This window comes from Anarrhichthys ocellatus, unplaced genomic scaffold (assembly GCF_004355925.1).
Source record: "Anarrhichthys ocellatus isolate YVR2014 unplaced genomic scaffold, GSC_Weel_1.0 scaffold24, whole genome shotgun sequence".
NCBI lineage: Eukaryota > Metazoa > Chordata > Actinopteri > Perciformes > Anarhichadidae > Anarrhichthys > Anarrhichthys ocellatus.
This window is the reverse complement of record NW_022280054.1, coordinates 99,005-126,301: the sequence shown is the minus strand read 5'-3', so window position 1 is coordinate 126,301 and position 27,297 is coordinate 99,005. Positions and strand designations below refer to the sequence as shown.

The 27,297-nt window shown below is 40.1% G+C and overlaps 1 protein-coding gene across 2 annotated transcripts; it reads left to right on the top strand.

The window, feature by feature from the left end:
- The first annotated feature begins 293 nt into the window (after positions 1 to 293).
- On the top strand, positions 294 to 26,323 carry LOC116390878 (neprilysin). Of its 2 annotated transcripts, none has more exons than XM_031860997.1 (23): positions 294 to 648; positions 3,693 to 3,869; positions 5,231 to 5,266; positions 6,676 to 6,837; positions 14,460 to 14,540; positions 14,959 to 15,054; positions 15,147 to 15,265; positions 15,449 to 15,517; positions 15,979 to 16,113; positions 16,615 to 16,716; positions 16,820 to 16,956; positions 17,112 to 17,205; positions 18,070 to 18,198; positions 20,529 to 20,627; positions 20,726 to 20,803; positions 21,025 to 21,128; positions 21,484 to 21,542; positions 21,651 to 21,770; positions 22,104 to 22,237; positions 22,659 to 22,724; positions 23,444 to 23,539; positions 23,690 to 23,766; positions 23,957 to 26,323. In XM_031860997.1, the coding sequence occupies exons 1-23, from the start codon at positions 606 to 608 to the stop codon at positions 24,054 to 24,056; spliced, it is 2,313 nt and encodes a 770-aa protein (XP_031716857.1). In that variant the 5' UTR covers positions 294 to 605; the 3' UTR covers positions 24,057 to 26,323. The 2 variants fall into 2 exon arrangements, with proteins under 2 accessions (XP_031716857.1, XP_031716858.1); XM_031860998.1 differs by lacking the exon at positions 294 to 648 and adding an exon at positions 2,677 to 2,924.
- The last annotated feature ends 974 nt before the right edge of the window (positions 26,324 to 27,297 follow it).

The following is a 27,297-nucleotide window of genomic DNA, read 5'->3' as shown; positions in this document are numbered from 1 at the left end:
CACTACAGTGTTCATATCAATTATCTGTTAACAGGGGTTTTGCTGTATACGCTTAATATCCATAAAGTGCATTGGTTTTTACAAGCTATTGACAATTCTGTGAGTAACCGCAATACATCTCTTCATCACACTCTTCATCTGAACCTGCGCCCGGAGTGCCGCCAATAGGGTCACTTCTAAACGCCGCCCTGATGGAAAGGGCAACGACTCGGACGGGGAACTTCAGAGGGTTGCTTCACTGCCTCACTATATGTCATTGGCTGTATAAATATGGGATCTCGCCCCTGAGGATCACACTTGACCAATTGCACCGCGCAAGAGTCTGATGGGTCGTTTGAATTCAGCGATCCTCCGTGGGTAGGCAGTTTTAGTGAAGGGTCTGTGCGCGCGTGTGTGTTTGTGTGAATGTGCACTCGTAGAATATAATGCCAAAGAAAGAAGAAGAATAAGGAGAGGGGGGTGAGAGAGAGAGAGAGAGGGAGAGAGGGAGAGGCGGGATCCGTTTGCGCCTTGTTGAAATCCAGGGTGAAGCACAAACAATAATCTGGAACAGATCGATCAGCACTTCGCCCCCGCTTTTTGTATTTGATGGATCAGTGGATGTGATGCCCATATATATCATCGACCGAAAATTTCCCGACACATCTGGTAAGTCGCTCACTCACCCCGAGCGCTTCTTTTTCAACGCGGTGCCATTTGTGTGAGTCTCCGTCTGTCTGCGTGTGCGCGCGCGCGTGAGCGAGTGCATTATTTTTGCCTGTGCTCGCGTGCCGGCTGGGTGACACGGGGCAGCATACACCAGTTGATCATGCCACCCCCTTGGAATTCCCAACGTGCAACAGGAGATGAGGATCTGGCGTCTTGCTCACCGTGTGTTCTGCAGCTGAATATTTGTATCACTGGAGTTTTAACACCTATTGCATTTGGTGCTATCAGAAAACATCTCAGTCTGCTGTCATAGAATCACAGCTGGGTGTCCAAGCTTACTTTGTGGTTTTGGTTGACTGTATAGCAGCTGTAAGTGCTATATCTCTTTATTTTTCCTGTTTCATTCATACTGCTATCACTACCATTAAGCAATTTAAGAGGTGGACTTCATTCCAGCTAGTTCACAGCACCTTTGGGTATCAAGTCTTTTAAAAGTGATTTCAGTCTGCAGTGTGCAGCTGGGCCCAGTGCTGAAAGTCATATCCCAGAGAAGGTGTTATTTTAAGTTAAATAGGCCACATTCCTGTACTTATTCAAACTCAATTAAGTACATGACATGTTAATGGCTCTCAGAGATATAGGTTGTTCAAAAGTGACTTTGCACAAGCAGTGTGTGTACTTGTGTGTGTGTGTGTGCATGCAGACGAATGGGTGTTTTCAGGCGTCTTAGTGAATGATGGGTTTAATTTTGAAGGGGGTTTGTGAGGTCCCACAAGACATGGGGACTGTTTATGTTTCAGATATATCATGACTGACAAAAACAAAAAAAAAGTAAGAGAGAGTTTTTACACATACCTTCCAAAACACACTGAAGACTAATCATCAGAGCCACATGGAGACAAGTATAACCAGTGACTGCGTCGTGCAACAGGAGCAGTCACACCAGCAGCAGAAATGACAGCTCAATTTACAAATAACTCATGCACTCATATTAGGCCTTCTTCTCTCATGGAGCAAACATCCTTAAAGCTATCAGGTGCTGTGGTTGTACTACACTAACAAGTTCCTTAATCCACCCATAAAGCATTATATAAGGGTGATGCGTGCATGTACAGTTCGAGCTCCTTTAGATTCATATCTAACATGCCCTCAGCTCACTTACACATGATTTAGTACCTTTCTGTGTCAAGTGTCCATCTCTGTTTTTACGTCTCTCCCTCATTTTTGCACATTTCTTTACTCTGTGTTTATGTTCCTTATCCTTTTCAATACATTTCACAGACGTTTTCATTTCTTGCCATGAAACTTGTCAGTATTAACATAAATGAATATAATACACCTCTCCAAAGCTTACATGCACAAATGGTTTTATTAGAGCTGGGGGACTGCTGCCACTGCGAAGTGTGTGCTTGGCAAAGTGTCTGCCCCCTCCTGCAGCCAACCAGAGGCAGGTTGACAGGAAGTTGAGATGAACACATCAACTTGTGTCATTCCACTGTCCTGTCTCCTGTTTTTAGGCTTTCGATTATTCATTTTCTGCCCATATTTTTAGTTGCCTTTATGCCTGTCATAGAATCACATCGTTCCCACACAAACACTGCAAAAGGAACGATATCCATTACATGCAGGGCCACCACTGACCTACAGTAAATCTTATGATCCAGAGGGACATCATGCATGCTGTAGCCTATAGTGTAGCCTATAGTGCTGGTGTGGAGTTGGGAAAGCAGCCTGTTGGGATCTGAACAGTAAAGGCAAATGACACGCCTGAATAGTGACTGTAGTTTACTTCACACTGGGCAATTGTTTAGTCACGAAGAACAATGATAGAGGATTTGACATTCAGCAGGTCTGTGGTTATTACAGTAGGTGACGTGTGCCTGTGGCTGTCTACTCGTTCAAAGGAAGCTAACAGACTTTGTCCTTTGGTTGGGCGGCGCTCTCATCTCAGCCAGCATGCAGAGAGACCCACCCATCTGCACATTATGCCTCATGACACCAGCTTGTAAAAGTGTGTGTGAGAGCATGGCTGTGGATGTGTGCGTGCCGTAATTGCACAAGTGTGTGTGTGCGTGTGTGTGTGCCTTCAGTAAGGGATTAAGGATTAATTGCCTTCAGAGATAGACTTAACTGCTTGTTCCATGAACTTTGTAAAGTTCTCACTTGGTCCCAGAGAGGAAAACAACAGTGAGGAGCAGAGGGAAGGTCTCTCTTGCTTTCCATTCTTCAGAAGTGTGTGTTTCTTGTTTTTGTCTGGAGTGTACTGCCACTAGAGGGTAAGAACTTCCATTGTTCTTGCCTTTTGCTCAAATACGGGTTCAAAAAATACTGTTTGTCTTTGGTTTTTTTTTTTTTTTATCTTATTTGCTTTATTTTATCTCGCTTTCACTCTTTTCCTTTTCTTTTTTCAGCTTGTGTCTGAAAAGTCTGAAGATTTAACTGAACGTTTGCCTTATCAATGTCAAAATGTCTATATTTTAATTAAAAATGGTATGTTGCAAAAGTAGTAATATCCTCACATTTGAGAAGTGTTTGGCATTTTTTGTTGATGGCTTCAAAGATGAATTGATTTTTAGATTTTGAAATGATTCTGAAACGATGAAAATGTGTTGCTGACAAATTCTTTAGTTCATGTTTGGTTCATGAATTACACTTGTATTTGTTTTTTCACCAAACTTCTATGTTATCTATGTGTTATTGTCTTCTGTTTAGGGCTGCAACTAATGATTATTTTCATTATCAGTGAATTTATTATTACTATTTTTCAATTAATCCATTGATCAATTGATAAAATGTCGGAAAAAAAAGTAAAAAAAAGAGCCGAAGGATAAATCTTCAAATATATTGTTTTGTCCAACCTAGCTACAGTCCAAAACCCCCCAAATACTCAGTTTACAATTATATACAGCAGAGAAGCAGCACATTCTCACATCTAAGTGTTTGGCATGATTGCTTGGTGAATGCCGAATAATTGGTAATCATAATTGTTGCTGACCAGTCGACAAATGGTTTCAGCTCTACCTCTGTGGTTCTCCCTCTCTCAGGTGAGTTGAAACAGCTGGCAGCTGAAGGAGGAGACCTGAGAATGACGGAGAGCAACCCCCCCAAGTCGGCTAAGAAGCCCCGCTGGACCTCCCTGGAGGTCGGCCTCATTACTATCGTCTCCTTGCTCTTCATCGTCATCGTCGCCCTCGTCATCCTCTTTGCCACACAGAAGACTGGTGAGTTTTGAGGAGATAGCAGAGGACAGATATATGTAAACCCGAGTGGTTCCTCGATAAACAGACTTATGTTAACAAAAATGTAGGAAACATGAGAAACAAAATGTCATGCAATCAAAAACTTTTATGTCGGGAGCCATTCAGCTTAGAGGACACTCTTTGTTTTTCTGGTCACCGCAATATTAAGTGAGACTTTCAGCTGAGTTCATGGTTAATGGCAAGCACAAAGGAGCGTGCTTGAGAGCAGCATTTTGTTCAGGTGAACTGAAGACACTTGAGCTGTGTGCTTTTAAAGCATAATCCAAAAGTACAACCACTGAGCCAGAAAGAAGAATGCAGTGTGCAAAGGTCCTTTCCTTTCTGTTTAGGCATTTTCAAACAATCATGTATACCTCAAAACATTGAGCTTATTCAAAATGTAGACGTTTGTGTAAATTATGAATAATGATGTATCTAATATCTTGCTGTAAATGTCATCAATTCAAGTGGATCATTTAAATGAAAACAGTGAGCTCAAACAGACAACCCCACCAATCTTTCCTTACTTTGGGAAACCAATCGAACCTGCTTCATTCAGATCAATTTCACAATAAGAGTATCACATGGGTTTTTTAATTGTTAATATCCTGACCTTGCTGGCTTTTCCCACTTGTATATAAAAATGTGTTAAACTTGTACTGACACAAAGTCTTTGTTAGGTAACTGATGATTTATTAATCATTAGTAAGTCCAAGGATGATGGATCACCGAGATGTGGTACAAGAAAAGCTATCTACTTGTATGACATTGAAAGGTAGTAAACCGCTTATTAATAGATCTACATATTCATTATTGACAAAAGGAACAACTTGTAAGTTCAGCAGGTCAAAAACCTGTCAAAAAAGCCAACCAAATGTAATCTCATGATGCATACAACATTGGTCGTCCTATTTTTGTGTGTGTGTTGCGCTATTATTATCTTCTGCAATCTTGTGGTTGATAAATCTGTAAACTGCCATGTCAGTAAAATGAGAACGTCTAATGACTATGTTTGTACGTGTGTGCACTCAACTGTGTGCACACACATTCACATGGAACACATGAAGCAATGTATTTATGGTCAAATGACAGCTCACTGGTGTGTGTGTGTGTGTGTGTGAATTTGATGAACAGTTTAGCACCTAAATGATTCCAGACAGAATGAAAGCCACACTTCTAAGTAGTTCAGGGTTATACGTGTGAGAAAGATGAGATGCGGATAATATGAAGTACAAGGCTAAAATTAGATGAGAGAGATGAGATGAGAGAGTGAGCATTTGACGTGATGACGGATGACTGCAAAAATCCCACTGAATAATGATTTGTTTTGCATTTTCCTACAGATGAAATCTGCACATCAGCTGACTGCACGCAGTCAGGTGAGCATTGTGTCTGTTGTTTGTTTGTTTTTTTGTATGTTCCCTTTATTGTCTCATTCTGAGGGCTTTACTTTTTCCCAGAGGGGGAAAGATTGCGGAAATTGAGACTGCTGCAGAGACCCAAAGGATTTAATAGCCACTTCAATTGTGAATATTTTGCCACTAAGTCAAAACAGTAATCAAACAGGAACAGTCCTGATCAGCAGAAACATGTTGCAAAGGGTTATTGTTCTCGGATCAACAATTGTACAGGAGAAGTTGTGAAACTGGTAATGTGTATAAGCATGTATGTACAGCTTATATGTGTGCAGCGTGTGTCCAAAACTGAAATATTTCAACACATCCAAGCTCTTATAACTTGACCACATGACCCCAGTAATGCTGCTGAAACCTTTTTGTATCACACAAACCCATTTTCAAATAATTTCAAAGTCTCTTATAGCATTCCAGTATATTGTCCTAACACTTCTTTTATTAATCCTTTATGCAACAACCTCTTAAATATCTTTTTTTCCCCACTTCAGTAGATATTGTTCATAGGACAACAGTTTATTTTTCATAAAAACCACTACCATAGTAAATCAAAGATATATAATTCTTCCTCTAGTTTCCAGCAACAGACGACCAATCATTTGCGATGCATTTTGTCCCAATTCAGTCAGATTTGACAGACAGACTTGTCACTAGAGATCTGTCAGCTGCCTCATGTAATTTAATTGCAGCTCAAGAAAGTTCACACATTTCTAGGACTGGTGCCAAACTTAACCCAATCAGTGCCATGATACTGTTTTACTTTTGCAAATGGCTGCATATTTTTGCAACTTTTTTTTCACAGGTCTATGTATGATATTTTAAGGTGTTTAGATTTTTGTATGGGTTTTTGGGTAAATATCGCTCACTACAAGAAGAGCATGAAACATATTTGTAAGCATCCAAGATTGAAAGTGGTCCGATGAGAACATTGATTCCACTCTAACATCTGTCCATTCACTGTAAAGGCTTCATCCAGCAGCTACTTTTAATGGCTCAGCTCAACGATCAGAAACAGGTATTTGTAGTTTAAAAGCGGAAGTGTAAAACCAACACATTGTGGTTTATGTGCTGGGCTGGACAGGCACAATGACCTCCGCTAAGGAAAGCTTAGTGAGCATTACAGTTGCTGGTAGGTGGATTTTGGTACCGTTAGTCAGAACTTGTTAGCATCCCTTGTGTTCCCAGTGTTTATGCTCAGCTAAGTTAACCAACTATTGACTGTAGCCTTATACTGAACTCTCCAAAATAAAACAAAAAAGCATATTTCCCAACTTTTTGATTTCGCATCATTCTCCTTTACCCTGCAGTATATTGAAGTCTTTTTAGGAAAGCATTTCCTCTAATTCTCAGGGCTTGTTTCCTCTCTGTCCTTGCAGCTTCTCGCCTCATTGCGAACATGGATGCCAGCGTGGACCCTTGTGACAACTTCTACCAGTACGCCTGTGGGGGCTGGCTGAAAAAGAACATCATCCCTGAGACCAGCTCTAGATACAGCACCTTTGACATCTTAAGAGACGAGATGGAAGTCATTCTCAAAGGTCAGACACCTACTCGCACACCCACTCACACAAACAAATTAAGATCCACATACAGAAAGGCCGTAACACATACAGGCAAGGGTACTCATTTGTGAGTATTGATACTGTGTTTAGTCCATGGTTAAGAGTTTTAAAGCTAGACTAGTAAGTCCTCTTGCATTGTAAGAGGACGGACAACAGCTTGATTATGTTCCTTGAGAATCCGAGCTAAAGAGGACTGTCCTACAGGGACTGCAGTGCTATAGATATCACGGATGCCATGAGTTTGGCTTCAGTAACACCATGTGAGTGGATAATTTGTCAACAGAACTGGCATTATCAGTGTGTGTGTGTTGCTTTCAAGCTGTTTTCTAAAGACGTCAACTAGGCTGTGAGAAACAATCTGCATTGCAAGTTTGTATGTGCGTGTGTGTCTCATGTGTTTTGCCAGCTTTCAGCAAACATTAGAGCCTTGTTAGTGTTATTTTGGCATGGTTGATATAGAAAGGGTCACGTTACACTGTATACGCGAGAGCGCTAGTGGATTTGTTTGTGCGCGCCAGGGTCCATACTTCACTTCGACTTGTCTCTGAGAAGGCCAGTCGAGTCCTGAGCAGTGGGTGCTAAATCTTCGAGGCTCACAAACCTTTCCACGGACAACTGAAACTCTTCTTCCACCGTAAATTTACAATTTATATGCCGGTGCCTTTCACTATGAAAATGACTGCAGGAGAAATGGAGTGATTTAGAGGGTTGAGAAAGATGGATCCTTAGTGGGAAGTAAAAACCATGGGTTTAAAGTTCAGCCCGTCTTGTGGACTCAGATCATTTTTACCAGCACAAGCACTTTATCTGTCCAATCTAGATGTAAAAACACACCGTTGTGTCTTGGGACAGCACTTTTTTTTTTTGCCATCTGGCCTGTGATGACAACTTCATAAGGATAAAACTGAATGTGGGGGGTAATGGCTAGATGTCTTTATTCAATCCAAAATTAGATATGCATGATATTTAGTCTTAATTGATCATACCACATTATTGTTTGAAAGGATAGTGCTGCATATGAAATGCTATTTTCTTTCTTTCTGTACTGACAGCTACAGATCAATATTACATTCATCAGGTTTTAGAAATTGCATTTAATGGTCAGTATTCATGTGTTTACCTTTTCTTTCGAAGTTGCTTGTAATGGCAAAAGTGCATCTTCATTCCCTCTGCGTAGTCTAATTATAAAAGTGGGCTATTGAAACTCTGGCTCTTTTTCCTTCACAATTATTTGCTTGAACATGAGCTTCTATGTGATTCAGAGAGCTCTAATTAGATTTCTAACAAACATGACATGTCGGTGTGCAGGTTGCTGGAAAAAATCATGTAGGCAACTATAGGAGTTTTTGGTGTATTGTACGTTGCCAACAACTTATAGCCTGTTTTGTTCTGCTTTGCTCTCTTCTGCTCTCTTCTACATGGCTTAACACCCATAAAAATCACACACAGGGGGGAAAAAGGAAAGTAAACATTGCTCAAAATGGGTTCATTTTTGGCATTGTGTTACTGTATGTGCATTTACGTACATAGCACGTCTCCGTGTAAATGTGTGGCGTCATTTCACACTTTGTTGTACTCGTACTACAACTAAGCAGATGTATCAGCGGTCTGAAAGCAGGGATAGAGATATAAAAATGCACTTCTGCAACTAATGATGAAATATTGGACAAAGTGCAAAGGTTTAAGTTTTAAAATCGTTGACTTAAGTGATCTAAATTCTGCATTTACCGCAGAAAGGAATGGAGCAGCTAAAGAACTGGTCTTAATCATTCAACAGCTTAAATCTCCCCACCAACCGTTGTACTGTGTTCACACATGTTCAGGTTGAATTTGTGTGTTCGGGTCTGTGTGTGTTTTAGAGAGAAATAAAAAGGGAATGCTGGGTATCTAAGATCATACTTGATATTTCTGACCAAGGTACGTGTGCATTCTGTTTTCTTGAACATGTGCAGTAGCAACGAGACATACTAGCTGTCAGAATACATTTTTTTCTTAATGACTTGTGCGAGGCCTCAGTAGAGCTGTGACCTCGACTGTGGATGTGACATCAAACATGCGACCTCTGATCTCGGGATTCGCTGCTGCCACCTGCTTGGATACCACTGCCCGCTGACAAGCGGATCCTTTTTCCTGTCAACAGCTCCAGGGGCCTGGAAACACCTGGACTCTGCAGCGCTCTAGGCTGCAAGACGGCAATAAAAAAGGCTGCGTGCATGTGTATGTGTGTGGTTGCTTGTAAATGCCTCGGATTGTTCTCTGCTGCTGTAGGCCATAAATGATTCATAATGAGGACACCGATTGTGACCACAGCTTTGTGTGTGCATGTGTTTGTACGCGCCCGTGTGAGCTTGTTTTTCCACCTGCCCCTACTCAGGTGTGGCATACTGTGCAAATAATTTACCCAATTGACTGAGAAAATTTTAATTACTAGCTAGTTTGTGTCAGGAAGGGGAAGGGAAGAAGGACAACAGACAAAAAAGAGGGAAAGTAAGGATTTTTCAAGACTTCAATACTGAGGGGAAATGAAGGACAAAAAAAGAGTGATAAAATAAAATAAAGTTGAGAAACTACACACAAGGTGCTTTGAGGGGAGGTGAGGAAGAGCTCTGTAGCCAGGAGGATAGGTCACGAAATGTGAAACAGCATGTGAAAGTAATCTCCAAGCTCTAAGCTCTATGTGTGGACATCCATCCGTGCTTGAGCATGTGCGTGTGAGCACACTGCATCTCTTCTGTATTACACAAGGTGCTTCTGACTCCAGGTCTAAATCTCATTGAACAGAGAAAATTCTCGCTGGAGGCATGCAGCACAGGAACCAGCTTATGTTTCTTATAGAATTTGGCATCACCAAGAGCATCAAAGCATGTCTGTGAGCTGGCTGTGGCGATAGAATAGTGGTTGGATGTGAGCTGTTTGTCTGGCATACAGCTAACAGTCAGAGACAGAATGTCTGTGTGTTTCCTGTGATAACAATAACTGAAACAAAACTTGTGTCAAACAATACAGACTGCAATAGGACTTTTTCGCGATAAAAGGTTTATTCACATGACCTTCAAAATTCCAGTCAGAACCATTGCACAACACCATTAATCCTGTATTTCTCATCAACATATCAAATAAGGAAAGCAGACCTGAAAGCAGACCTTTGTGGCCAAGTAAAATAATATGACTATCAATGCGGCAATTCTTGGCCAACAAAAATAAATTGAATAAAAGATCCTGAATTGAATATGTTTTCTTGTCAGCAAGGATTATGATTAACAGGAAAGAGCTTAGACTTCCATCAGGGTAAAGATCTGGCCTGTTAGCTGTTTCTCAGCCAATACTGGGTATTTATACTTTGACTGAAACCATGTTACTGAGCCAATGGCATAGTTAGTATATGGTGTGTGTAGATCCAATGTCCAATGTTTGGCTTGGTGACAGGGTCAGTGGGTGTTGTTGCTGAAAGCTTATACATTTCCCACAGGACACTGTTGAGCAGGAATACTGTTTTCAGCAACCACTGTAATTATGTCAGCTGACACCATAGTTGCAAAGTGGGATTGAACTGGTTTGTTCCCTTTTTTCTTACAATATATATATATATACACAGTATGTATATGAACCTCAATCAAGTAGTTTGAGTGAGTTTCTATTGGGCTGTTTTACTGGTTTGAATGGCAATTTAAACTTGTTCTCTGTTCTTTCGTCAAATTTGTTTCCTCTCAATGCAGTTTTTGTTTTGTCGTTTATGTTTTTATACCACACAAAGAGCAGTAAACAGCTCTGCTGTTGCAGATTGAGACTAATCACTTGCATGAAGTGTCAACTCATTTCAGTCTCAACTTCATTTAAGGTTTCTGCATGTAATATAGTAAAATGATGATAAATTAGAAGCAGAACTCTCGTAGGAAAAATACTGCAAGTGAAATGCCATTTGGAACTAGAAGCAGTCAAGGATAAAATGGCAATGCAGAGAGAAGAAACTCCAACTTCGGATTCCATATCATGCTGAGTGGTTTGGCTCAAATTGATGTGATGTCTCAAACAAACATCAGGTGGCACAAAATCCATTCTCAAATAAATCCAAACACGCACACATGGGGCGAGAGAGAGAGAGAGAGAGAGAGAGAGAGAGAGAGAGAGAGATAGGTTCAGCCTCTGCTGTGGTTAAACATTAGCACCAGGCAGTCGGTAATCCAATCATACACACATGATCTGTGCCCTTTTGCAGGAAGCGCCCTGTGGAGGGTCCCTATCTCAGAACTTCATTAAGATTAAATGAGCACATAAATAGTGCACACATGGTAATGAGAAAATGGAGGGATTAGAAAAATGAAAGGATAGAAAGAGGCAGAAGTGAAAGTCAGTCATGCAATGAGTGAAACAAGTAGACGTAAGGGATATGAATGACTCAAAGCACTGAGCAAATGAGAATAGTTGAAAAAGATTATGATTAAATATGGAGTTCAATTTGGAATAACTTGGGGCTGCTAAGTTGAATGAGACTGGATATTTAATAAATTCTGCAATAACAAAAGGTGTTTTGAAGACACGATGATCTGATGCGACATTAAATGAAATTGGAGCTGAAAGTTAGGGATAAACCTTGTTTTAAATATGCATTATCTAACAGTCTTTGTTGTGATTGGGCCTGACGTTATCTCCTGAAAATTACAAAGAAAGAAAAAAAAAATCTAATTTTCCTCATTTTTATCTTTTGATCCCGACTCACTGTGACATGAGTGATGGACTCAGGGGAGAGTTTGTTGCAGTTGGCTGTGTAATTCAAGATCCATCCTCTTTCCTGTATTGATCTTGGCATTGCATTGATATGTGCTGTTGGATGGTGTATATCTGTGGATCCTGATGCAACATTCATAGGAGTTAACTTTATCTGTCTCCAGAAGTACTGAAACCATGAGTTTGTGATAAAATCAAAGTCAAAAGGTTTTCCTACTTTCACGATACCCCTTTACAGTGTTTCCTTTTAATTGGTAATGATATTTAAAGTTCATGATCTTCAGAAATACTTGATGATACCATGAAATCTGCCTACAAGCACTTCTAAATCTCTCTACTTTTATCTTGTTTGTTTAATCTGAACAGTATCTGATCATCATGTAATGCGAGGTTATAGACCTAGACCTATTATATATATATTTTTTTTAGTTGTGTATGTACTTATTTTATACAAAGTGTTTTCAACAAAGTTCAAACCCAAAGAAATCTGTAATTCTATTAAAGGTAAAACTGCAATGACATTGCAAACTGCAGTGGTTAGTCACTCTATTGGTAACCATTGTTTGTACTGCTCACCAGTGATGATTAATTCAACGAATATGCTGCGCATTCTGTCGCTGAAGCTGTCCACATTTAGCTACAGAAGCTGTTTGAGTAGTTGACTCATAATGGTAGGCTAAGTTATCTGACTTAGGTAGTTAATTAACATTACTTGCGGCTGTTTCATTAGAATAAAATGACGTAACGTCAATAAACGTAACGTGAATAAAACTTGAAAACATCATCTTGTCCTTGAACATGATTTCTAAATCACGATTGATTTTGCACCGATTGACTGAAGTTGAGCTAAAGCTTCAGGTACTCATGGAGTGGGTGTGAAGATTTCACCTAAGGGCACAACATTTTGGAACACTATCACAACAAAACACTCGCATTCACCATGGTGGTTTTTAGCAAATACCGAAATTACCATGTGGGTTGAATCTTGATGATCACTCACTCTAATGATCGGTGCTGCTGAAAAGTGTCAGCGCATCCTGAAGGAATGGTTACTTTTTAAAGTTACAATATGCAACTTTGTGCCTTGGGTTACAGCAGGAACAGTGTATTGTTGGTCCCACTCTCCTCCCCCTCAGTTGAGTACGTTTACATACGTATCACTCATTTTGATTAGCTGTCTACCTAGAAACTCTAGCCTGAGGCTGAGCTACTGGCGTTCATGCCCACAACAGGTGTTGAAGAGGCGATGAACGCAGGCAATAAAACAAGCAATGGTGTTCACTCTTGTTTTCAAATGGCCTTTTACTGCCACACCTTCAGCTTTGCTGCATCCTGATTTGGTTCCAGCTTCTTATTTTTGTCGTGACATCCCTGCTCTGAGGTCACATGGCCTCACCTCGATCACATGCTGAGAATTCATTTTATAGCAACCAGGGATGAAAATATGCATTGTATATTGCAATTTGTGTTCTATATGACGGTGTTGACCTTTACAACAAATGATCCAAATAATCTTAACCACTCAAATGCAAAGATAAATTGCACTGCAACTAATACATAGCTTGTGTTTAATCATTTAGTCAATCCTTCAAAGCAAAGATTGGCCATGCATAGTATAAGGGAACAATTTTTGATTGTGCACTGGTGTACTTGCTATTGATATGCGTTCCTGCTACCTGGTCTATAAATTAATTAATGCAACGTTTCAGTGCATTCAGTGTTAGATAAAACGTTTGATCTTTTCAAAGCTGGCAAGTGTACTGTTGCACCACTTCCAGAATAGTGGAAACTGACTGGCTATGTCCGTTTAGTAAGGGAAAGTGAGCATTAAAGTTGCAATGTGTAAGATCTTGCCAGAATTTGGGTTTTGTTAGTTTTGTCTATTGGATTATATCCAAAGTGGTAGAAACGAGAAAATGACTCGCACCCTTGCCTCATCCACCCCCACAGCCAGGAGACTACTGAGCAGGGAGTAGTGCGTGTGGCAGCTTTGGGAGATGGACACAGACCTATAGTTAGTAGTCAGCTTGAATTCAGAATTCAGAGTAAATCCCAGCTCCGGCGGTCTGATCTGATTATTTTGCCGGCTGAATCTGGGTCGTCACAGCGACCCAACTGAAGCTCTGGATGCATCGCACGCTCCGCTCCGCAGCAGTGCAGTCCCTCATAGGCGAGGACAATGAAATGAAACATAAGTCATTCCCTTATCTCTGCCACCCTGGACTCAAGCCAAGAAACAAACTATCTTTTCTTTTCTTCTTTTTTTTTGACCGATAACTGTACATGTACTGTATGGAGCCGGTAGTAGTGAAGTGCTGACCCCTATTTCTTTAGAGCAGGTGACCAGGCACATTTTTAAAGACAGTTTTGTCAATATACACAATCTTCAAAAAAGATGTAATCTGAAAAAAGTTTCTTCCTTAGTTTTTCAGGTAGCTGCTTGTTTCTTTTTCATCAGTTTCATAGCATTTCTTTATGCAGGACAGCTTTGAAGTTTATTTGGAGTTTTTTGTTCTTTAAATTCAGTCATAACATGTTCTTGTTTCCCCTCCTCCCCGTGGATTAATGTCATGTTGTGTGTTTTATCACTGGTTGCTATGGATTGCCACAGTTTGAAGTCATCACTTTATTTTTTGCTGGGGCTTTCTGACATAGGGACAGACAACGTGTCTTAATTAAAATGATGAAATGCACCTGGACGACAGCTGGATGCTATTTAGAATCAACAAAGATGAAATAATTATGTACCTGAAGTTATTGCGCCCCTCTCTCATTTCTCCACCCTCTGTTCCCATGTACGCTCATTCTTCCTTCATCATTCTGTCTTTGTTTCTTTCCTTCATGCTTGCTCTGTTTCTTTGCTCTATTTGTAGGTGTCCTTGAAAAAACAGTGGAGGGTGAAGCCACTGCTCTCACCAAGGCTAAGACCCTTTACAAGTCCTGCACCAATGAGAGTGAGTCAACAGGCATCAGAATTCAACACAAACTAGTCATTTTTGTCTCTTCTATTGTCTTACAATTAACATTTGTCTTACAGTCATCGAAGGTTCTGTGTCTGATTTTGTTTATTGCACTGTCTATAATTAGAAACCTGTAATCGTTATCAATTATTAGTTTTAAAATAATTATTGTGTGTTCAGTTTTACAGTATTAATTGATCCAAATAAATACTTTCTCCCAAATATTTAGCTTTGAAGTGACATCAATAAACCCCTCAAATGTCCCCAAATAGGAATAGATTAATAAGGCTTGTTAACAAGTACAATATATGGACACGACGTCTTTTCTTTTTGCTGAATTTTGATTGGCATAAAATAAATGTTCCCATTACTATAAACAGATTTTTGCTTGTTTGTGTACGTTTCATGTAAGGTTTAATCGAGCTCAGAGGAGGGGCGCCTTTGCTCGACATGTTGCCTGATGTGTTTGACTGGCCCATAGCTGTGGAAAACTGGGAGACCGACTATGGTAGAGTATTGTTTTCCATTGTCACGCACAGAGGATGTTGTATACAGGCAATCCTTTTCTTTCTCACTTTTCCTTTCTTCTCCTTTACTCAGGTACAACATGGAAGCTGGAGAACGTCATCGCCAAGCTGAATGAGAAATATGGGACTCAACTCTTAGTTAACTTTTTTGTCGGCACCGATGACAGGGACTCCAATTCTCACATCATTCATGTAGGTGTGAAACTGTAGCAGAAAGCCCTTACCTCTCTCGCTCTCCATTGTATAGACCCACATCCGTACAAACACTCACACATCATGTCCATCCAGCTGGAAAATACCACCCCACCAATTTATTCCAATCTGATGTCTTTATCGCGATACATATGTATGTTTTCTTGTCTTCCTCTTTGCCAGTTTGACCAGCAGACAAGCCTCGGCCTCTTGTCCAGAGATTACTACGCTTGCACCGGACCCTACGCAGAGGTAGGCTTAAAGTGTACACACATGCACATGCACACTCTTGTAATATAATTAAGGATTTCAACCGATGCACGATGATAACAGCTAAAAGTGTTAATTTGGGCCAGTGTCACTGAGTCGGGGTTCTATGTCCCCATGAGTTTGTTACAGTAAACCTGATGCCCAAAAAATGGTGAGGGCATCAGTTAAAAACATAACTACCTGACATGACCTTGTGTTTATTTCTACACTTGCATGCATTCATGAGCAGGTGTGTATGGATAAATAAAAATGTGCTCTGAGGCAGCAAGTGATGATTGAAGTCAAAAATGGGCATGTGTGTGTCTCAATCCAGACGAGATGTGTGCAATTGGGCAAACATTCTCTGCTCTGGTCATTGGTTAAATTCAAACTACTAACCTCCTGTCCTTCCTGTTAAAGTAAATTCAAGATATGATTATCATGAATGAGTGTGTGTTTGACAGGCATGTCAGGCCTATGAGGAGTTCATGGTTGACCTGGCAAAGCTGATTCGCTCAGACCGGAAATTGACCATCAATGAAACCCGCATCAGAGAAGAGGTGACACGAGTAATGGACCTGGAGAGGGACATCGCCAATGTAAGCATGCATTCACTCTTTTTCCCAGCAGAAGTAATGCATACCTTATCTTCTATCTGAGCTTCACACAACAGGAGGATTTTGAGAGCAAACGGCTTCTGACAGAATGACCTTCCAGCGAGAGGTTTGTAGCCCAAACCTCTCGCTCCTGCGTGTGTTTGTGGTCTGGAGCAGCTGCTGTGTAAAACAAGCCGTTAACCAGCTTGATCTACACAACAACTTTTCACACCAACAGGTTTCCACACTCCACGTTTGTCATTCTGCGCTGGTTCTGTGCTCTGCTCACTGCCACGCTTTACTTACCCTGTGCTCGGCTGCTGGCTTTTACAAGGCACTCGCACCGTTCAAGCCCTGACATTTACAGACCTGAAGCCTTCTGGGACTCCAAATATGTTTGTTGCTGCTGAACCTGCACTGCAATTGTACACGTGTCAGGAAACAGGAGAGTTATGTTGTGACAGCATTCTTGATTTTCTACCTCTCTGTCTTACTCACTCCAAGGCGACTGATTCTCCAGAGGACCGTAACAACCCAGTGTTGCTTTACAACAAGATGGAGCTAGGTGATCTGAACGCCAACTTCACCCTTGAGGTTGAATCCCAGGTAAAAATAGACTCCTTGTGTGTCAGAATTTGCTGTTTCTTCTTCACCTCCTATCCTCTTTTTAATGCTGTTTTTTCTTTTGTCTGTGCTTTTGGACTTGAAGGTATTTAATTGGAGTTACTTTACAGCAAAGATAATGGATACAGTCAACATCAGCGTTCCTGACACAGAGAAGGTCATAAACTACTCCCCCAACTATTACAGACGACTCAACCTCGTCTTGGCCAGATACAACAAGAGGTGTTTGTGTTTGTATGAGTCTGCAGTTGTGTTTGTGTATGATAGCCTGATTGTGGGGGCGGGAGTGCACTGCGATTGAAAACGGCACATTACTGATATATCGTAGCTTTGTGTGAGTAAGGCAGTTTCTTTTAACATCCCTCCTCTCCTCGCAGGGATCTGCAGAACTACGTGGTGTGGCGTTTTGCTATGAACATGGTGGTGGGCCTGAGCAGACCTTACAGGGACACCAGGAAAGCCTTCCGAAAGGTACACTGCCACTTCATCTTTCTGTAGATAGCCTCTATAAAAAGATTCTGCATATGATGCAATGGGACAAGATTTTGCAATCGTAAGCATTCTGGTTTCCGTTTGTGGTTGACCAATAACGTTTTGGCAGGCTTTGGTTCCATGCAGGTAAACAATCCATGTGGAGAGCAAAAGAGGCGGACCGAGGCAGCAGCTATCGTTTTACGATGATCTAGATTTTTATTGGCTTAAAAATGAGCTTGTAAACTGATTGTGACAACATTCCAGTCGGTTTATTTATTTATTTGTCTGGGAATGTCATTAGGATTGCAGGTATTTCGTGTTGAACCACAGTAGTGGGCAAAATCAAATTTTGATCTGCCGGTGGCGCTGGGTGAACAGTCATGGTATCACCAAAATCAGTAAGATTCATCTTCTGGGACCATGAATATCTTCATTAAAAAACTCCATGACAGTAGTGGAGCTATTTCAATCTGGATTGAAGTTGTGCTGACATTGCCGTCCCTAGAGCAATGCTGCTAGCATAAACTTGTCAGTGCCATGGTGAATAAAAGAAAAACTATGCAAAACTGTTTCTGAATTATTCTTTACTGTAGTTCCTTACTACAGTACTTATAGTATCAGCTAATATATACAGAATCAGTTGGGCTCTAATAAAATCTAGATTTTCCCTGCATTCATATTCTTCCTCCACATTTATAACTGAAAATGTCCCGTCCATCATGTTTCTTATATTCCTATAGTGTAATTGTGATGCTACATGAAGGTGCAAATGAAGAATTGTCGCAAGTCTCATCAACCAACACGCTGAGTGGTTTATGCTGCATCTCGATATTGATCGGTGCCTCGTAACTTTCCTTGCAGGCTTTGTCTGGTACAACGTCAGAGGCAGCAGTGTGGCGACAGTGTGCACTTTACGTCAACAACAACATGGACAATGCTGTGGGACGACTGTACGTGCAGGAGGCCTTCTCTGAAAAGAGCAAAGAACTGGTCAGTAAGGGGTGGATTATGCTGTAAAGATTCTGTGTAATACATTATCGAATGTTAGATTATTAATATTAATAGTGTTATTGACACTTGGAACTGCTACTGAATTATGGAAATTAATCTGTGTTTTTTTCAGTTATTGATAAATGCAGTTTTCGAACATAGGTTTGGATGTTAAGTGTGTTTTTGTGTCTTACTCATTTGTCACAATTGTATCAACCATAGTTCTGTATTTTCTGCTTGCACCCATTGAAAGCAGCTGAAGTTGTTCTTGTTTTCACCCCCACACCAGTGTGGCTGTGTCTCAGATTGTGTGTCAGATTGTGTGTCTCACATGCCGTAAATCTTCTGGACCTTTCCCCACTCCCGCATGTGGATTTCCCATTGCACCCCGAGTACATGTTTGTGTGTTTGTGTGTCGAAAGTGACACACAGCTCCGAGTACGTACCAACACCCATTTGCCCAAATACTTAGCCTTAGAGTGTAGGTGTGTCATTGTGCTGAGTTGACTTGCAGCTGGCACACATGCTGCACTCCTTACAAACCAACCTTTTCTCAGCCACAGAGATTCATTTCAGATATGATCATTAGTGGAATGTAACTTTTTACAGTACTTTTACACAATTACTGTACTTCTACTGCTAGATTGTAGAGTTACTTATACTCTACTGGAGTACTTACATTTATGCTACTTAATACTGATACTACCTCACGATGATTTAGAGGCAGACATTGCAAGATTTAGTCAATTAGCTATAGTTACTGCTGTAGTTCCTTTTTCTGATAAATATTTCACAAGCAAATGTCATCAGCCATCGGTTTTCCTATAAATAAAACAATTACTAACTAAAACAGTAAAATACTACCTACACATCATATATAAAATCTAAAATATAATATTTAATAATATAACACTCGCTTTTTTCAGCATGATGAGAACTTAAACTTGTAAAGGTTAGAATACATAATGACTGCTATTCATCAAATTGTGTCTATTATTTGGAGACAGAGTGAATTACATCGTTATCAATAGCAGTGGATTATTGCCCATAATAGAAAATCATCACATTTCAAACTATCATGATACATACAGCTTGACTAGGCTTACCATTGCATTATAAACCCTGCATTTGACCCATGTCATTTATATTATTGCAGTTCACATGCAAATATATGCACACATTTGCATGCAACCACAAGCATCTATGCATGCATACAGCACAAACCCATTTGTGCCCGCACACAGTGAAACACACACACACAGAAGAGGTGAAAAGGTTTTCAGAAAAGCCTCATCGGTATTGTCCCTGGTGGTTTGTGGCAAACCACAGTGTGTTGTCCGAGTGGTCATGGAGTGTGTAAGCAAGGGGTCTGCTGATGTGATGAGACACTGGAATGCCTCTGTCAGCTCGTTGCGATTTCAGAGAACAACTTCAAGGGATGTAGAAGTTCGAGCTGTCACTGTCACTGCAGTTTTTAGTTTCTTTCCCTTTCCTATTTGTCTTGGTTCAACAACGTTTTTGTGAAATATTCTAATTTTGTTTTTATTTGATATATTTTAGCTTGTTGCTCGCCGATGACCATGGTACAGTACATGGTTTGCACAGCATTATGCCATCATTGGTGGCGTCAGTCTGTCTCTCAGTATGCAGGCGCATTCTTGTAAATACTGTAACTCAAGAGCAATACATTATATAAACACTAAACATTGCACCGCAGGTTCCCTCTGAATTGAGCTTTGGATGTTGATTTTGGGGCACCTTACTGTGTGAATTTGCATATAAAGCTAGAAAATCTCACTATTGTGAGAACTCTTCACTCGTGTGAATATGTTACATGAAGACAAGTCATAAAGCTTTGGATTATTTCAGTAACACAAAATGCAACCCCAAACTGATACTATATTTAGACAACAAGTTGAGTCTTAAACGCTGTAGAAATGTCCCAAAACTTTTTTATTAGTATTTCATCTGCCCTATTATTCACATTATACATTACCACATGACCAGTAATAATACCCAGGTTCACCACACTTCTACTAAGAGGGATTCTAACCCAAAGTGTGTCTTCTGTACATTGATATGTGACTATATAATGATGAGGACCGCCTCAGGGAAGTTTATTTTTCGACTGTGTTGCACAATATGTTGCAAGATTTTGTGTGTGTGCTTTCCACTGGATCCTCATGGCAGATCTTATGAGGAAAAACTCCCACACTATACTGACAGTTGGTGTCTTTTCCTTACACACATTTGATTGTCAAATATCAGTGACCTATTTATGATTCCTCATTCTCTCTTTGTGTTTGTGTGTGTGTGTGTGTGGGCATCAGATGGAGGAGATGATAAAAGATATTCGGGAAGTGTTCATTAGTAACCTTGATGACCTGACCTGGATGGATGCAGAGACCAAGATAGCAGCTGAGGAGAAGGTATTGGCCATAATGAACTGTCTGTTGTATTGTACTCTATTTTATATGCGATGACTAAGAAGTTTGTTTATCAAATTGTCTCCTCTACTTTTCTGCAGGCCCGAGCTATTCGAGAACGGATCGGCTATTCTGACAACATCATGGATGACAAATATCTTAACAATGAGTACAAAGATGTGAGTGTCTGAAAATATGTGATGGTGAATGTTTTTCTTCTTTCGCGGAATTAGTGTAACAGAATACAGAGTGGGTTCATCATGGCTGCGTATCAGCTCTGTGAAAACATCTCGGTAAATTCTTGGCTTTTATGCTTTTTTGCTGGAGAATGTATGACCGAGTGTTGATAGCTCTCATCGAGGCTAATCCTCCTGTTTCTCTGGGTGTGTGTTGGTGCTAGCTGGGGTACAGTACAGAGGAGTACTTTGAAAACATCCTGCAGAACCTGGAGTATGTGCAGAAGAAACGCCTGCGGAAACTCAGAGTCAAAGTCAACAAAGAGGAGTAAGAGCTAATTGATTGATAATTATGGGGGCAGGATTAAATCATTGCTCTGTAAACAGCCACATACAAGTTGCGTAGTAATTTAAAGAGGCAATGTTAAGTGTTTAAGTTCTTAAAAATACATGACTTATTTGCTTGTGGTCAACACACCATCTTGCATTTAGCACAGTGCATTCTCCCACACAAACTCCTACTCACACATACAGTTCAGCCTTCCACTAAGCACAGCAGCATTGCTAATATTAGCTCGCTGTTATTGATAACGGGTTAATTCGAATGTAAAATGTGAATCATGCTGAACTATAGTGCTCCGTACTCTATCATTCTTTAATTCCATCCTACCTGTTTTCTGCAGGTGGGTAACTGGAGCTGCTGTTGTCAACGCCTTCTACTCATCCAGCAAAAACCAAATAGGTATTTTTACATGTGCACATGCAAACGTACATTTGTGCAATTATTCAACATTCTACATTTTGTAAAGTTTCGTGAAGACATACCTATTTTGTTATTCCCTGGTGTCAGTTTTCCCTGCAGGTATCCTCCAGCCGCCTTTCTTCAGCAAAGGCCAGGCTAAATCTCTCAACTATGGTGGCATCGGCATGGTGATCGGTCACGAGATCACACATGGCTTTGATGACAATGGTATGATTTTCCACACTGTTGCTCTCTGTTTCTCCCAGAGGCAATGTTGGCAGATTAAAATACTTTGGAGAGAAATATTTCCCTTTCTGTAACTGGTACCACAGAAAACAGGTCTTTTGAAATGTCATTTCTTTGGGCTGCCTCAGATCATTTTCCACAGCATTCATTTTCATTGGGTTGTGTGAAGTTATTATGTTCAATGTCAGGGCTCTTTTATAATGATATCCACAACTGCAAGCCACCCACAAATCCAATGGCAATGGTGGTTGTGCTTAGAGAAGTGTCACAATCCTTTTTTTTTTTTGTCATGCATTTGGCTTCTTTCTTTTTTAGGTCGTAACTATGATAAGGATGGTGACCTGAAGGACTGGTGGACACCAGGGTCCACTAATAGGTTCCTCGACCTGTCGAAGTGCATCGTCAATCAGTATGGCAACTTTTCCTGGGACCTGGCTAATGGACTACATGTATGTCTTCATAGACAATCTCTCTCTCCTTCTTCTTTCCACAAGTTTTCATATAATATAAATTTACTCAAAAGGTATTCCCAAAACCTTGCTCACTGTCTCGTTTTTTTTTGCTTTCCTGTTACCTTTGCCAGCCTGTCCATTTCTATCTTCTCCCAGTTTTGCAGGCTCATCTCTTCTCTGCTTTAGGTGCCTTTAATATTCCGTGTTGACATATCAATCCCTCTCTCTCTCTTTTTTTCTCCTCCTCTGTCCTATTGCTTTGAACAATGGTTCATTTATCCGCTGGGACAATGATTTCTTGTATCTAAAAAAAGTGATATCTGTGATTTGCTGACATTACAGTAGAAAAATGGCCAGCTCCCTCTGTCCTTTTTCACTGCCTATCTATGTGTTTTCCCTCCTTATCTCTCCACTCTAGTTAAATGGTAACAACACCCTTGGGGAGAACATTGCTGACAATGGAGGGATACGGCAGGCATATCAGGTGATGAGCCTGAACACAAAGGGGGGAACTCAGTTTATAAGCCCTTGTTTAAAGATGACAGAGGATGGGATTCAATATGTGGCTTGTTTTTGTCTTCTGCTTGCTAACATAAATAGATCAAGAGATAGATTAATAGGTAATTTTGCCAGGTCACTGACAGGCTCATTAGCTATTATAAGCACAGCAATAAAGGACATTATGTTGCTGCTGATTTCATCAGTTTATACCGTGGGTGAACAGAGAAAGGGCATTCACAGATTAATATGCAAGACTTGAGATAATAATTCTTTAGATCAGCTATAATTTTATGTCGTATTTGTATTTCATTTATTTACATTAAAATTGTCAATTTGAGGCAGTGGAGATTTAATTTCATTTATGAGTAACACAATTTCAAACAGGCAACATGTCAGTATTTTATTATTACAGTTTCACGCTGGCTTTCTATTACACAAAGTGACATGACAATAATTCAAATGCTGGAAATATAGATTATTATTAGATGCTGCAGCAACTTTCAAAATATCACAATAAACCAATTGCAAGTGAGTTAACCAGGCTATTTCCAAAACAACACAGTTGTATTTTTAGCCCAGTATATGAACTGTATAAGAAGTACACAGGAAGTATCCACAGAAATATAACACGTTGATGAAGACAGCAGAATAACAACCAAAATTGGAACAATTGATATAAAATGTCTCATATTAATACTGCAGGCCTATAAAAACTATGTGGAGGAGCATGGAAAGGAGCCATCACTGCCCGGCATTGACCTCTCCCACAATCAACTCTTTTTCCTAAACTTTGCTCAGGTACTTTATGGATGTATGGTTTGGATTGATTGATTACTTGACTGATTAATTTGCTTGATGACTGATATATGGATGGAAGATTGTAAATAGTGCAGTATATTGTAAATGACATTGGTCTAATCAAGTATGATCCTAATCTCTGTTATTCAGGTGTGGTGTGGAACTCATCGACCAGAGCAAGCTGTTAATTCCATTAAAGTAGATGTCCACAGTCCGGGGAAATTCAGGTAAGTTAAAACAAATCGTTTATTTCTATGCCATGTGAGGCAAAGGGCAGGAAACAAATTACAGTAGTAGCTAACATTTTAAAACCTTGACAAAGAATTATTAAAAAAAATAATAATAATTAAATTTCAAGTAAGCTTCAAATACAGCAACTTAAACCCCAACCAACAATCTCCTCTGTGTGTGTTACAGAGTACTGGGCTCCCTTCAGAATTTCCCAGAATTTGCCAAAGCATTCAACTGCAACAAGAGCAGCTACATGGTCCCTGACAACATTTGCCGTGTGTGGTGATCCACAGACGTTTGGGATGGGGACAGTTCTGACACGGGTCATCCCTGTCCCACTGTACCTCACCCCTCTGACTGTTGGAGCACTCATAGGGGCTACAGGGAAGTGGAAAAGCTCCCCTTAGCGCTTTACTGGATGGACCAGGGCTGGTGGACTGACACTGCAGTATGCACTTCCTCCGAGCAGTGGACTGTACCCTCACAGACAAGCGGAGCACTGTCTCTTTGACTCTGATACTGTAGTTCATTCAATCAGCCTGATTATTCTGCTACTCAATGGATACAATCACTCCTTGTCTGTGTGTTTTTTCTCTCTCTCCATTTTGATCTTGTTTTACTCATCATTTGTGAGTCTGCCAATGTGAGTGTGATTCAGTCAAAATACTGTACTTGTCAAGAGAGGGACGGACAGACAAATGTGCTCAAATCCGCTGGCATATGAATACACCACCCACCCACTCACACTCATACACATCTAACAGGGCTGAACCACTGTGCTGTATGTGGGACTAAGCTGTATGCCTCTCATAAAACCTCAGCTGGTTTCAGCCTTCACCTACATGCTGGTACGCTCTACAATGCATCCATAATATACTCTTTGTTAATTTGTATAACCAGATTAGATCAATTATTCCAGATAATCTGAATTTGCTGAATAGACCAGTAAGTATTTAACCCTAATCATATATTAAACAATACTCTTCTATATTTAATGATGATGACTTAACTGCAGTTGAAAGGCAGCCATATGTCAAATAAGCCAAATTAAAATTGTTACCTTTAATATGACAGGTGGTCATGAATCATTGAGCTGACAATCGACACCGGACCCTTTTTATACGTTCACTGAGCCTCCTGTGTGTTTCTGCGTGGATGTATGTCTCAATGTGTTTTCCAGTCTTTTTAAGTCATTATGATCGCTGCCTACTGTTTGTCAAGCAAATCGGTATGCCTTACATGATCTGCTGTGCTGCTGTGTCTGAGAGTGCGTTTGTGCAGGAGAACAAAGAATAAGACGGTGTATCATTAAAGCAATAGTTTGACCTTTTAACAAATAGGCTTCTTTTCTTGCAGAGAGTTAGATGACAATATCGCTACCACTCTCATGTCTTTCCTCTACAGCCAGCAGACTGTTAACCGCTCTGTCCAAAGGTAAAATAAAAATGTCTGCCAGCAGCTCTGAAGCTCACTAATAACCACGTTACTTCTCGTTTGTTTAATTATCACAAAAAACAAAGTGTAAAAACAATACATTGTGGTTTACAGGGCGTTATGTGCCGGACTGTTTCCTGGCTGGGAGCAGTGACCTCCTAAAGTCTCCGCCAGCTTCCTGGCAACCTGATGGTGCTGACAAATCTGAAGACTTTGAGTCTTTACCCTTCCATTTCTCTGTGGATCAAACAAACCAACATAATGTTAATTGATTAGCTTTGAATGTTTGAATTGATTTGGTCTTACCATTGGAGAGAGCCAAGCTAGCAGTTTCCCCTGCTTCCAGTCTTTATGCTAAGCTAACCATCTCTGTAACTTTATATTTATGAGAAAGATATGAGTGGTATCAATATTCTCAACTTACTCTAGGCAAAAAAAGTGAATATGTGTAATTCACAAAATGTTGAACTATTGAAGAAAGGTGTAGCGATATCTCAGTTTGATTTTGGTTTAATCACATGAAGAGTGTCGTGTGACAAATCTTTCTTTTCTTTCTTTAAGACTTTGAAGCAAAAGTCAATTGACTGACGATAATATGATTAAGCTTTCGAGGGATTTATCTCTTTTAAACTGCGGGCTGAGTCTTTGCTGGAACCTAATGGAATTTTCAACAGTGCATGCATTTTTCCAAATGCAGAAGGTTGTATCAAGTTAGTGGATCACAGTTTAGCATTCGTGGTTTTGTATGGCTTCATTTTCAAAGTGTAACTGAGGCTGGTATCAATTTTGGAAATTTTAGCCTTTTGCCTTTTCTATTGAAATTAATGAATGCTGCGCCATGATCACGTAGACCACTTCTTCAGACAGTATACAACACCCTTTATCTCCAGCCTTGTGTTGTTTCCTCATGTTTTCATTGTATGTGCAATCTTTCTGTCCTTGTCACCGCCGCTCACTCCCTCAGGCTTTCTTTCTTTCTGCCTCTCTCTCTCTCTGTCACACTCCACCTGTAGAAAGACAGATATACCTCAGTTGCCTGTATTTAGATACTTTATAACAATGACTGATAATCATCTTGAGGAGCATTCTTTTTCTTTCAAAATAAATATTTAAATAACACGCTGAGGCTGCAGGTGAAGGTTTATCTATGTATTTGTGTGTATATGTGTTGTTTTAGCATTTGAATCTGGCACCGATATGAATGTAATCTAAAATCTGAGACATGTTGAGAAACATTCCTTCAATGTCAGACTTAAATTATACACGGCATAACAGTGTGAGTGCACATAATATCTTGGCTCTGCTGACTTGACATATTTTTGGTCTGGACTTAAAAGACTTCATATATAGAAATTGTCTGGAAATGTTTTACATCAAAGCAGAAGTTCTTTACCTATAGTGGTGCTTGTGAACAGGTTCAACTATAGAGAGACATTCCTACATTCTGCTGCACTCATATGGTATTAACTGACTTCAGGGGAGTATTATGAATATGAGGGTTTAGTTTAATTTTGTAATTTCCACAGAGACAGGAAGAAAAAAAAATCGATATGTAAATTTAAATGCAGCATTAGCCCAAACTCTTTCCTCACTACAAACAAATGAGCAATATCTTTACGGCTGCTCCCAAGCTGCCGACTGGTAAATATACCCCATGCTGCAATGAACCAGGAAGTGTATATCCTGGCATGGGGAAGGCTTGTACCTAGGCTGAAACTGGAGAGGAAGTCAGCGATGTATAGTGAATAACAAAACAAAATGAAAAAAAGAGAATACAAGGCAGGGGGGCCAAGTTGGAGCACCAGAAATATGACCAAACTTTGAGGCCGATGGGGGAGTGCAGGATGGGCCAAAACCAACACACGTGTGCAAATACACTTAAGTTAAGTTGGGAAGTTAATGACCTTTATTTTATTTATTTGTTCATTTAAAAAGAAAACATTCTTACACCAATATTTTTAATAATTCCAACCAATTTGTGACCATTTGAGTTGTTTAAACAAGTTGAGTTGTCTCAACAACTCAAATGAGAATACACTACCTCTGATTGGTGGAGCAGAACAAGAGCATTTTTGGGGTTTTACTTCACATTT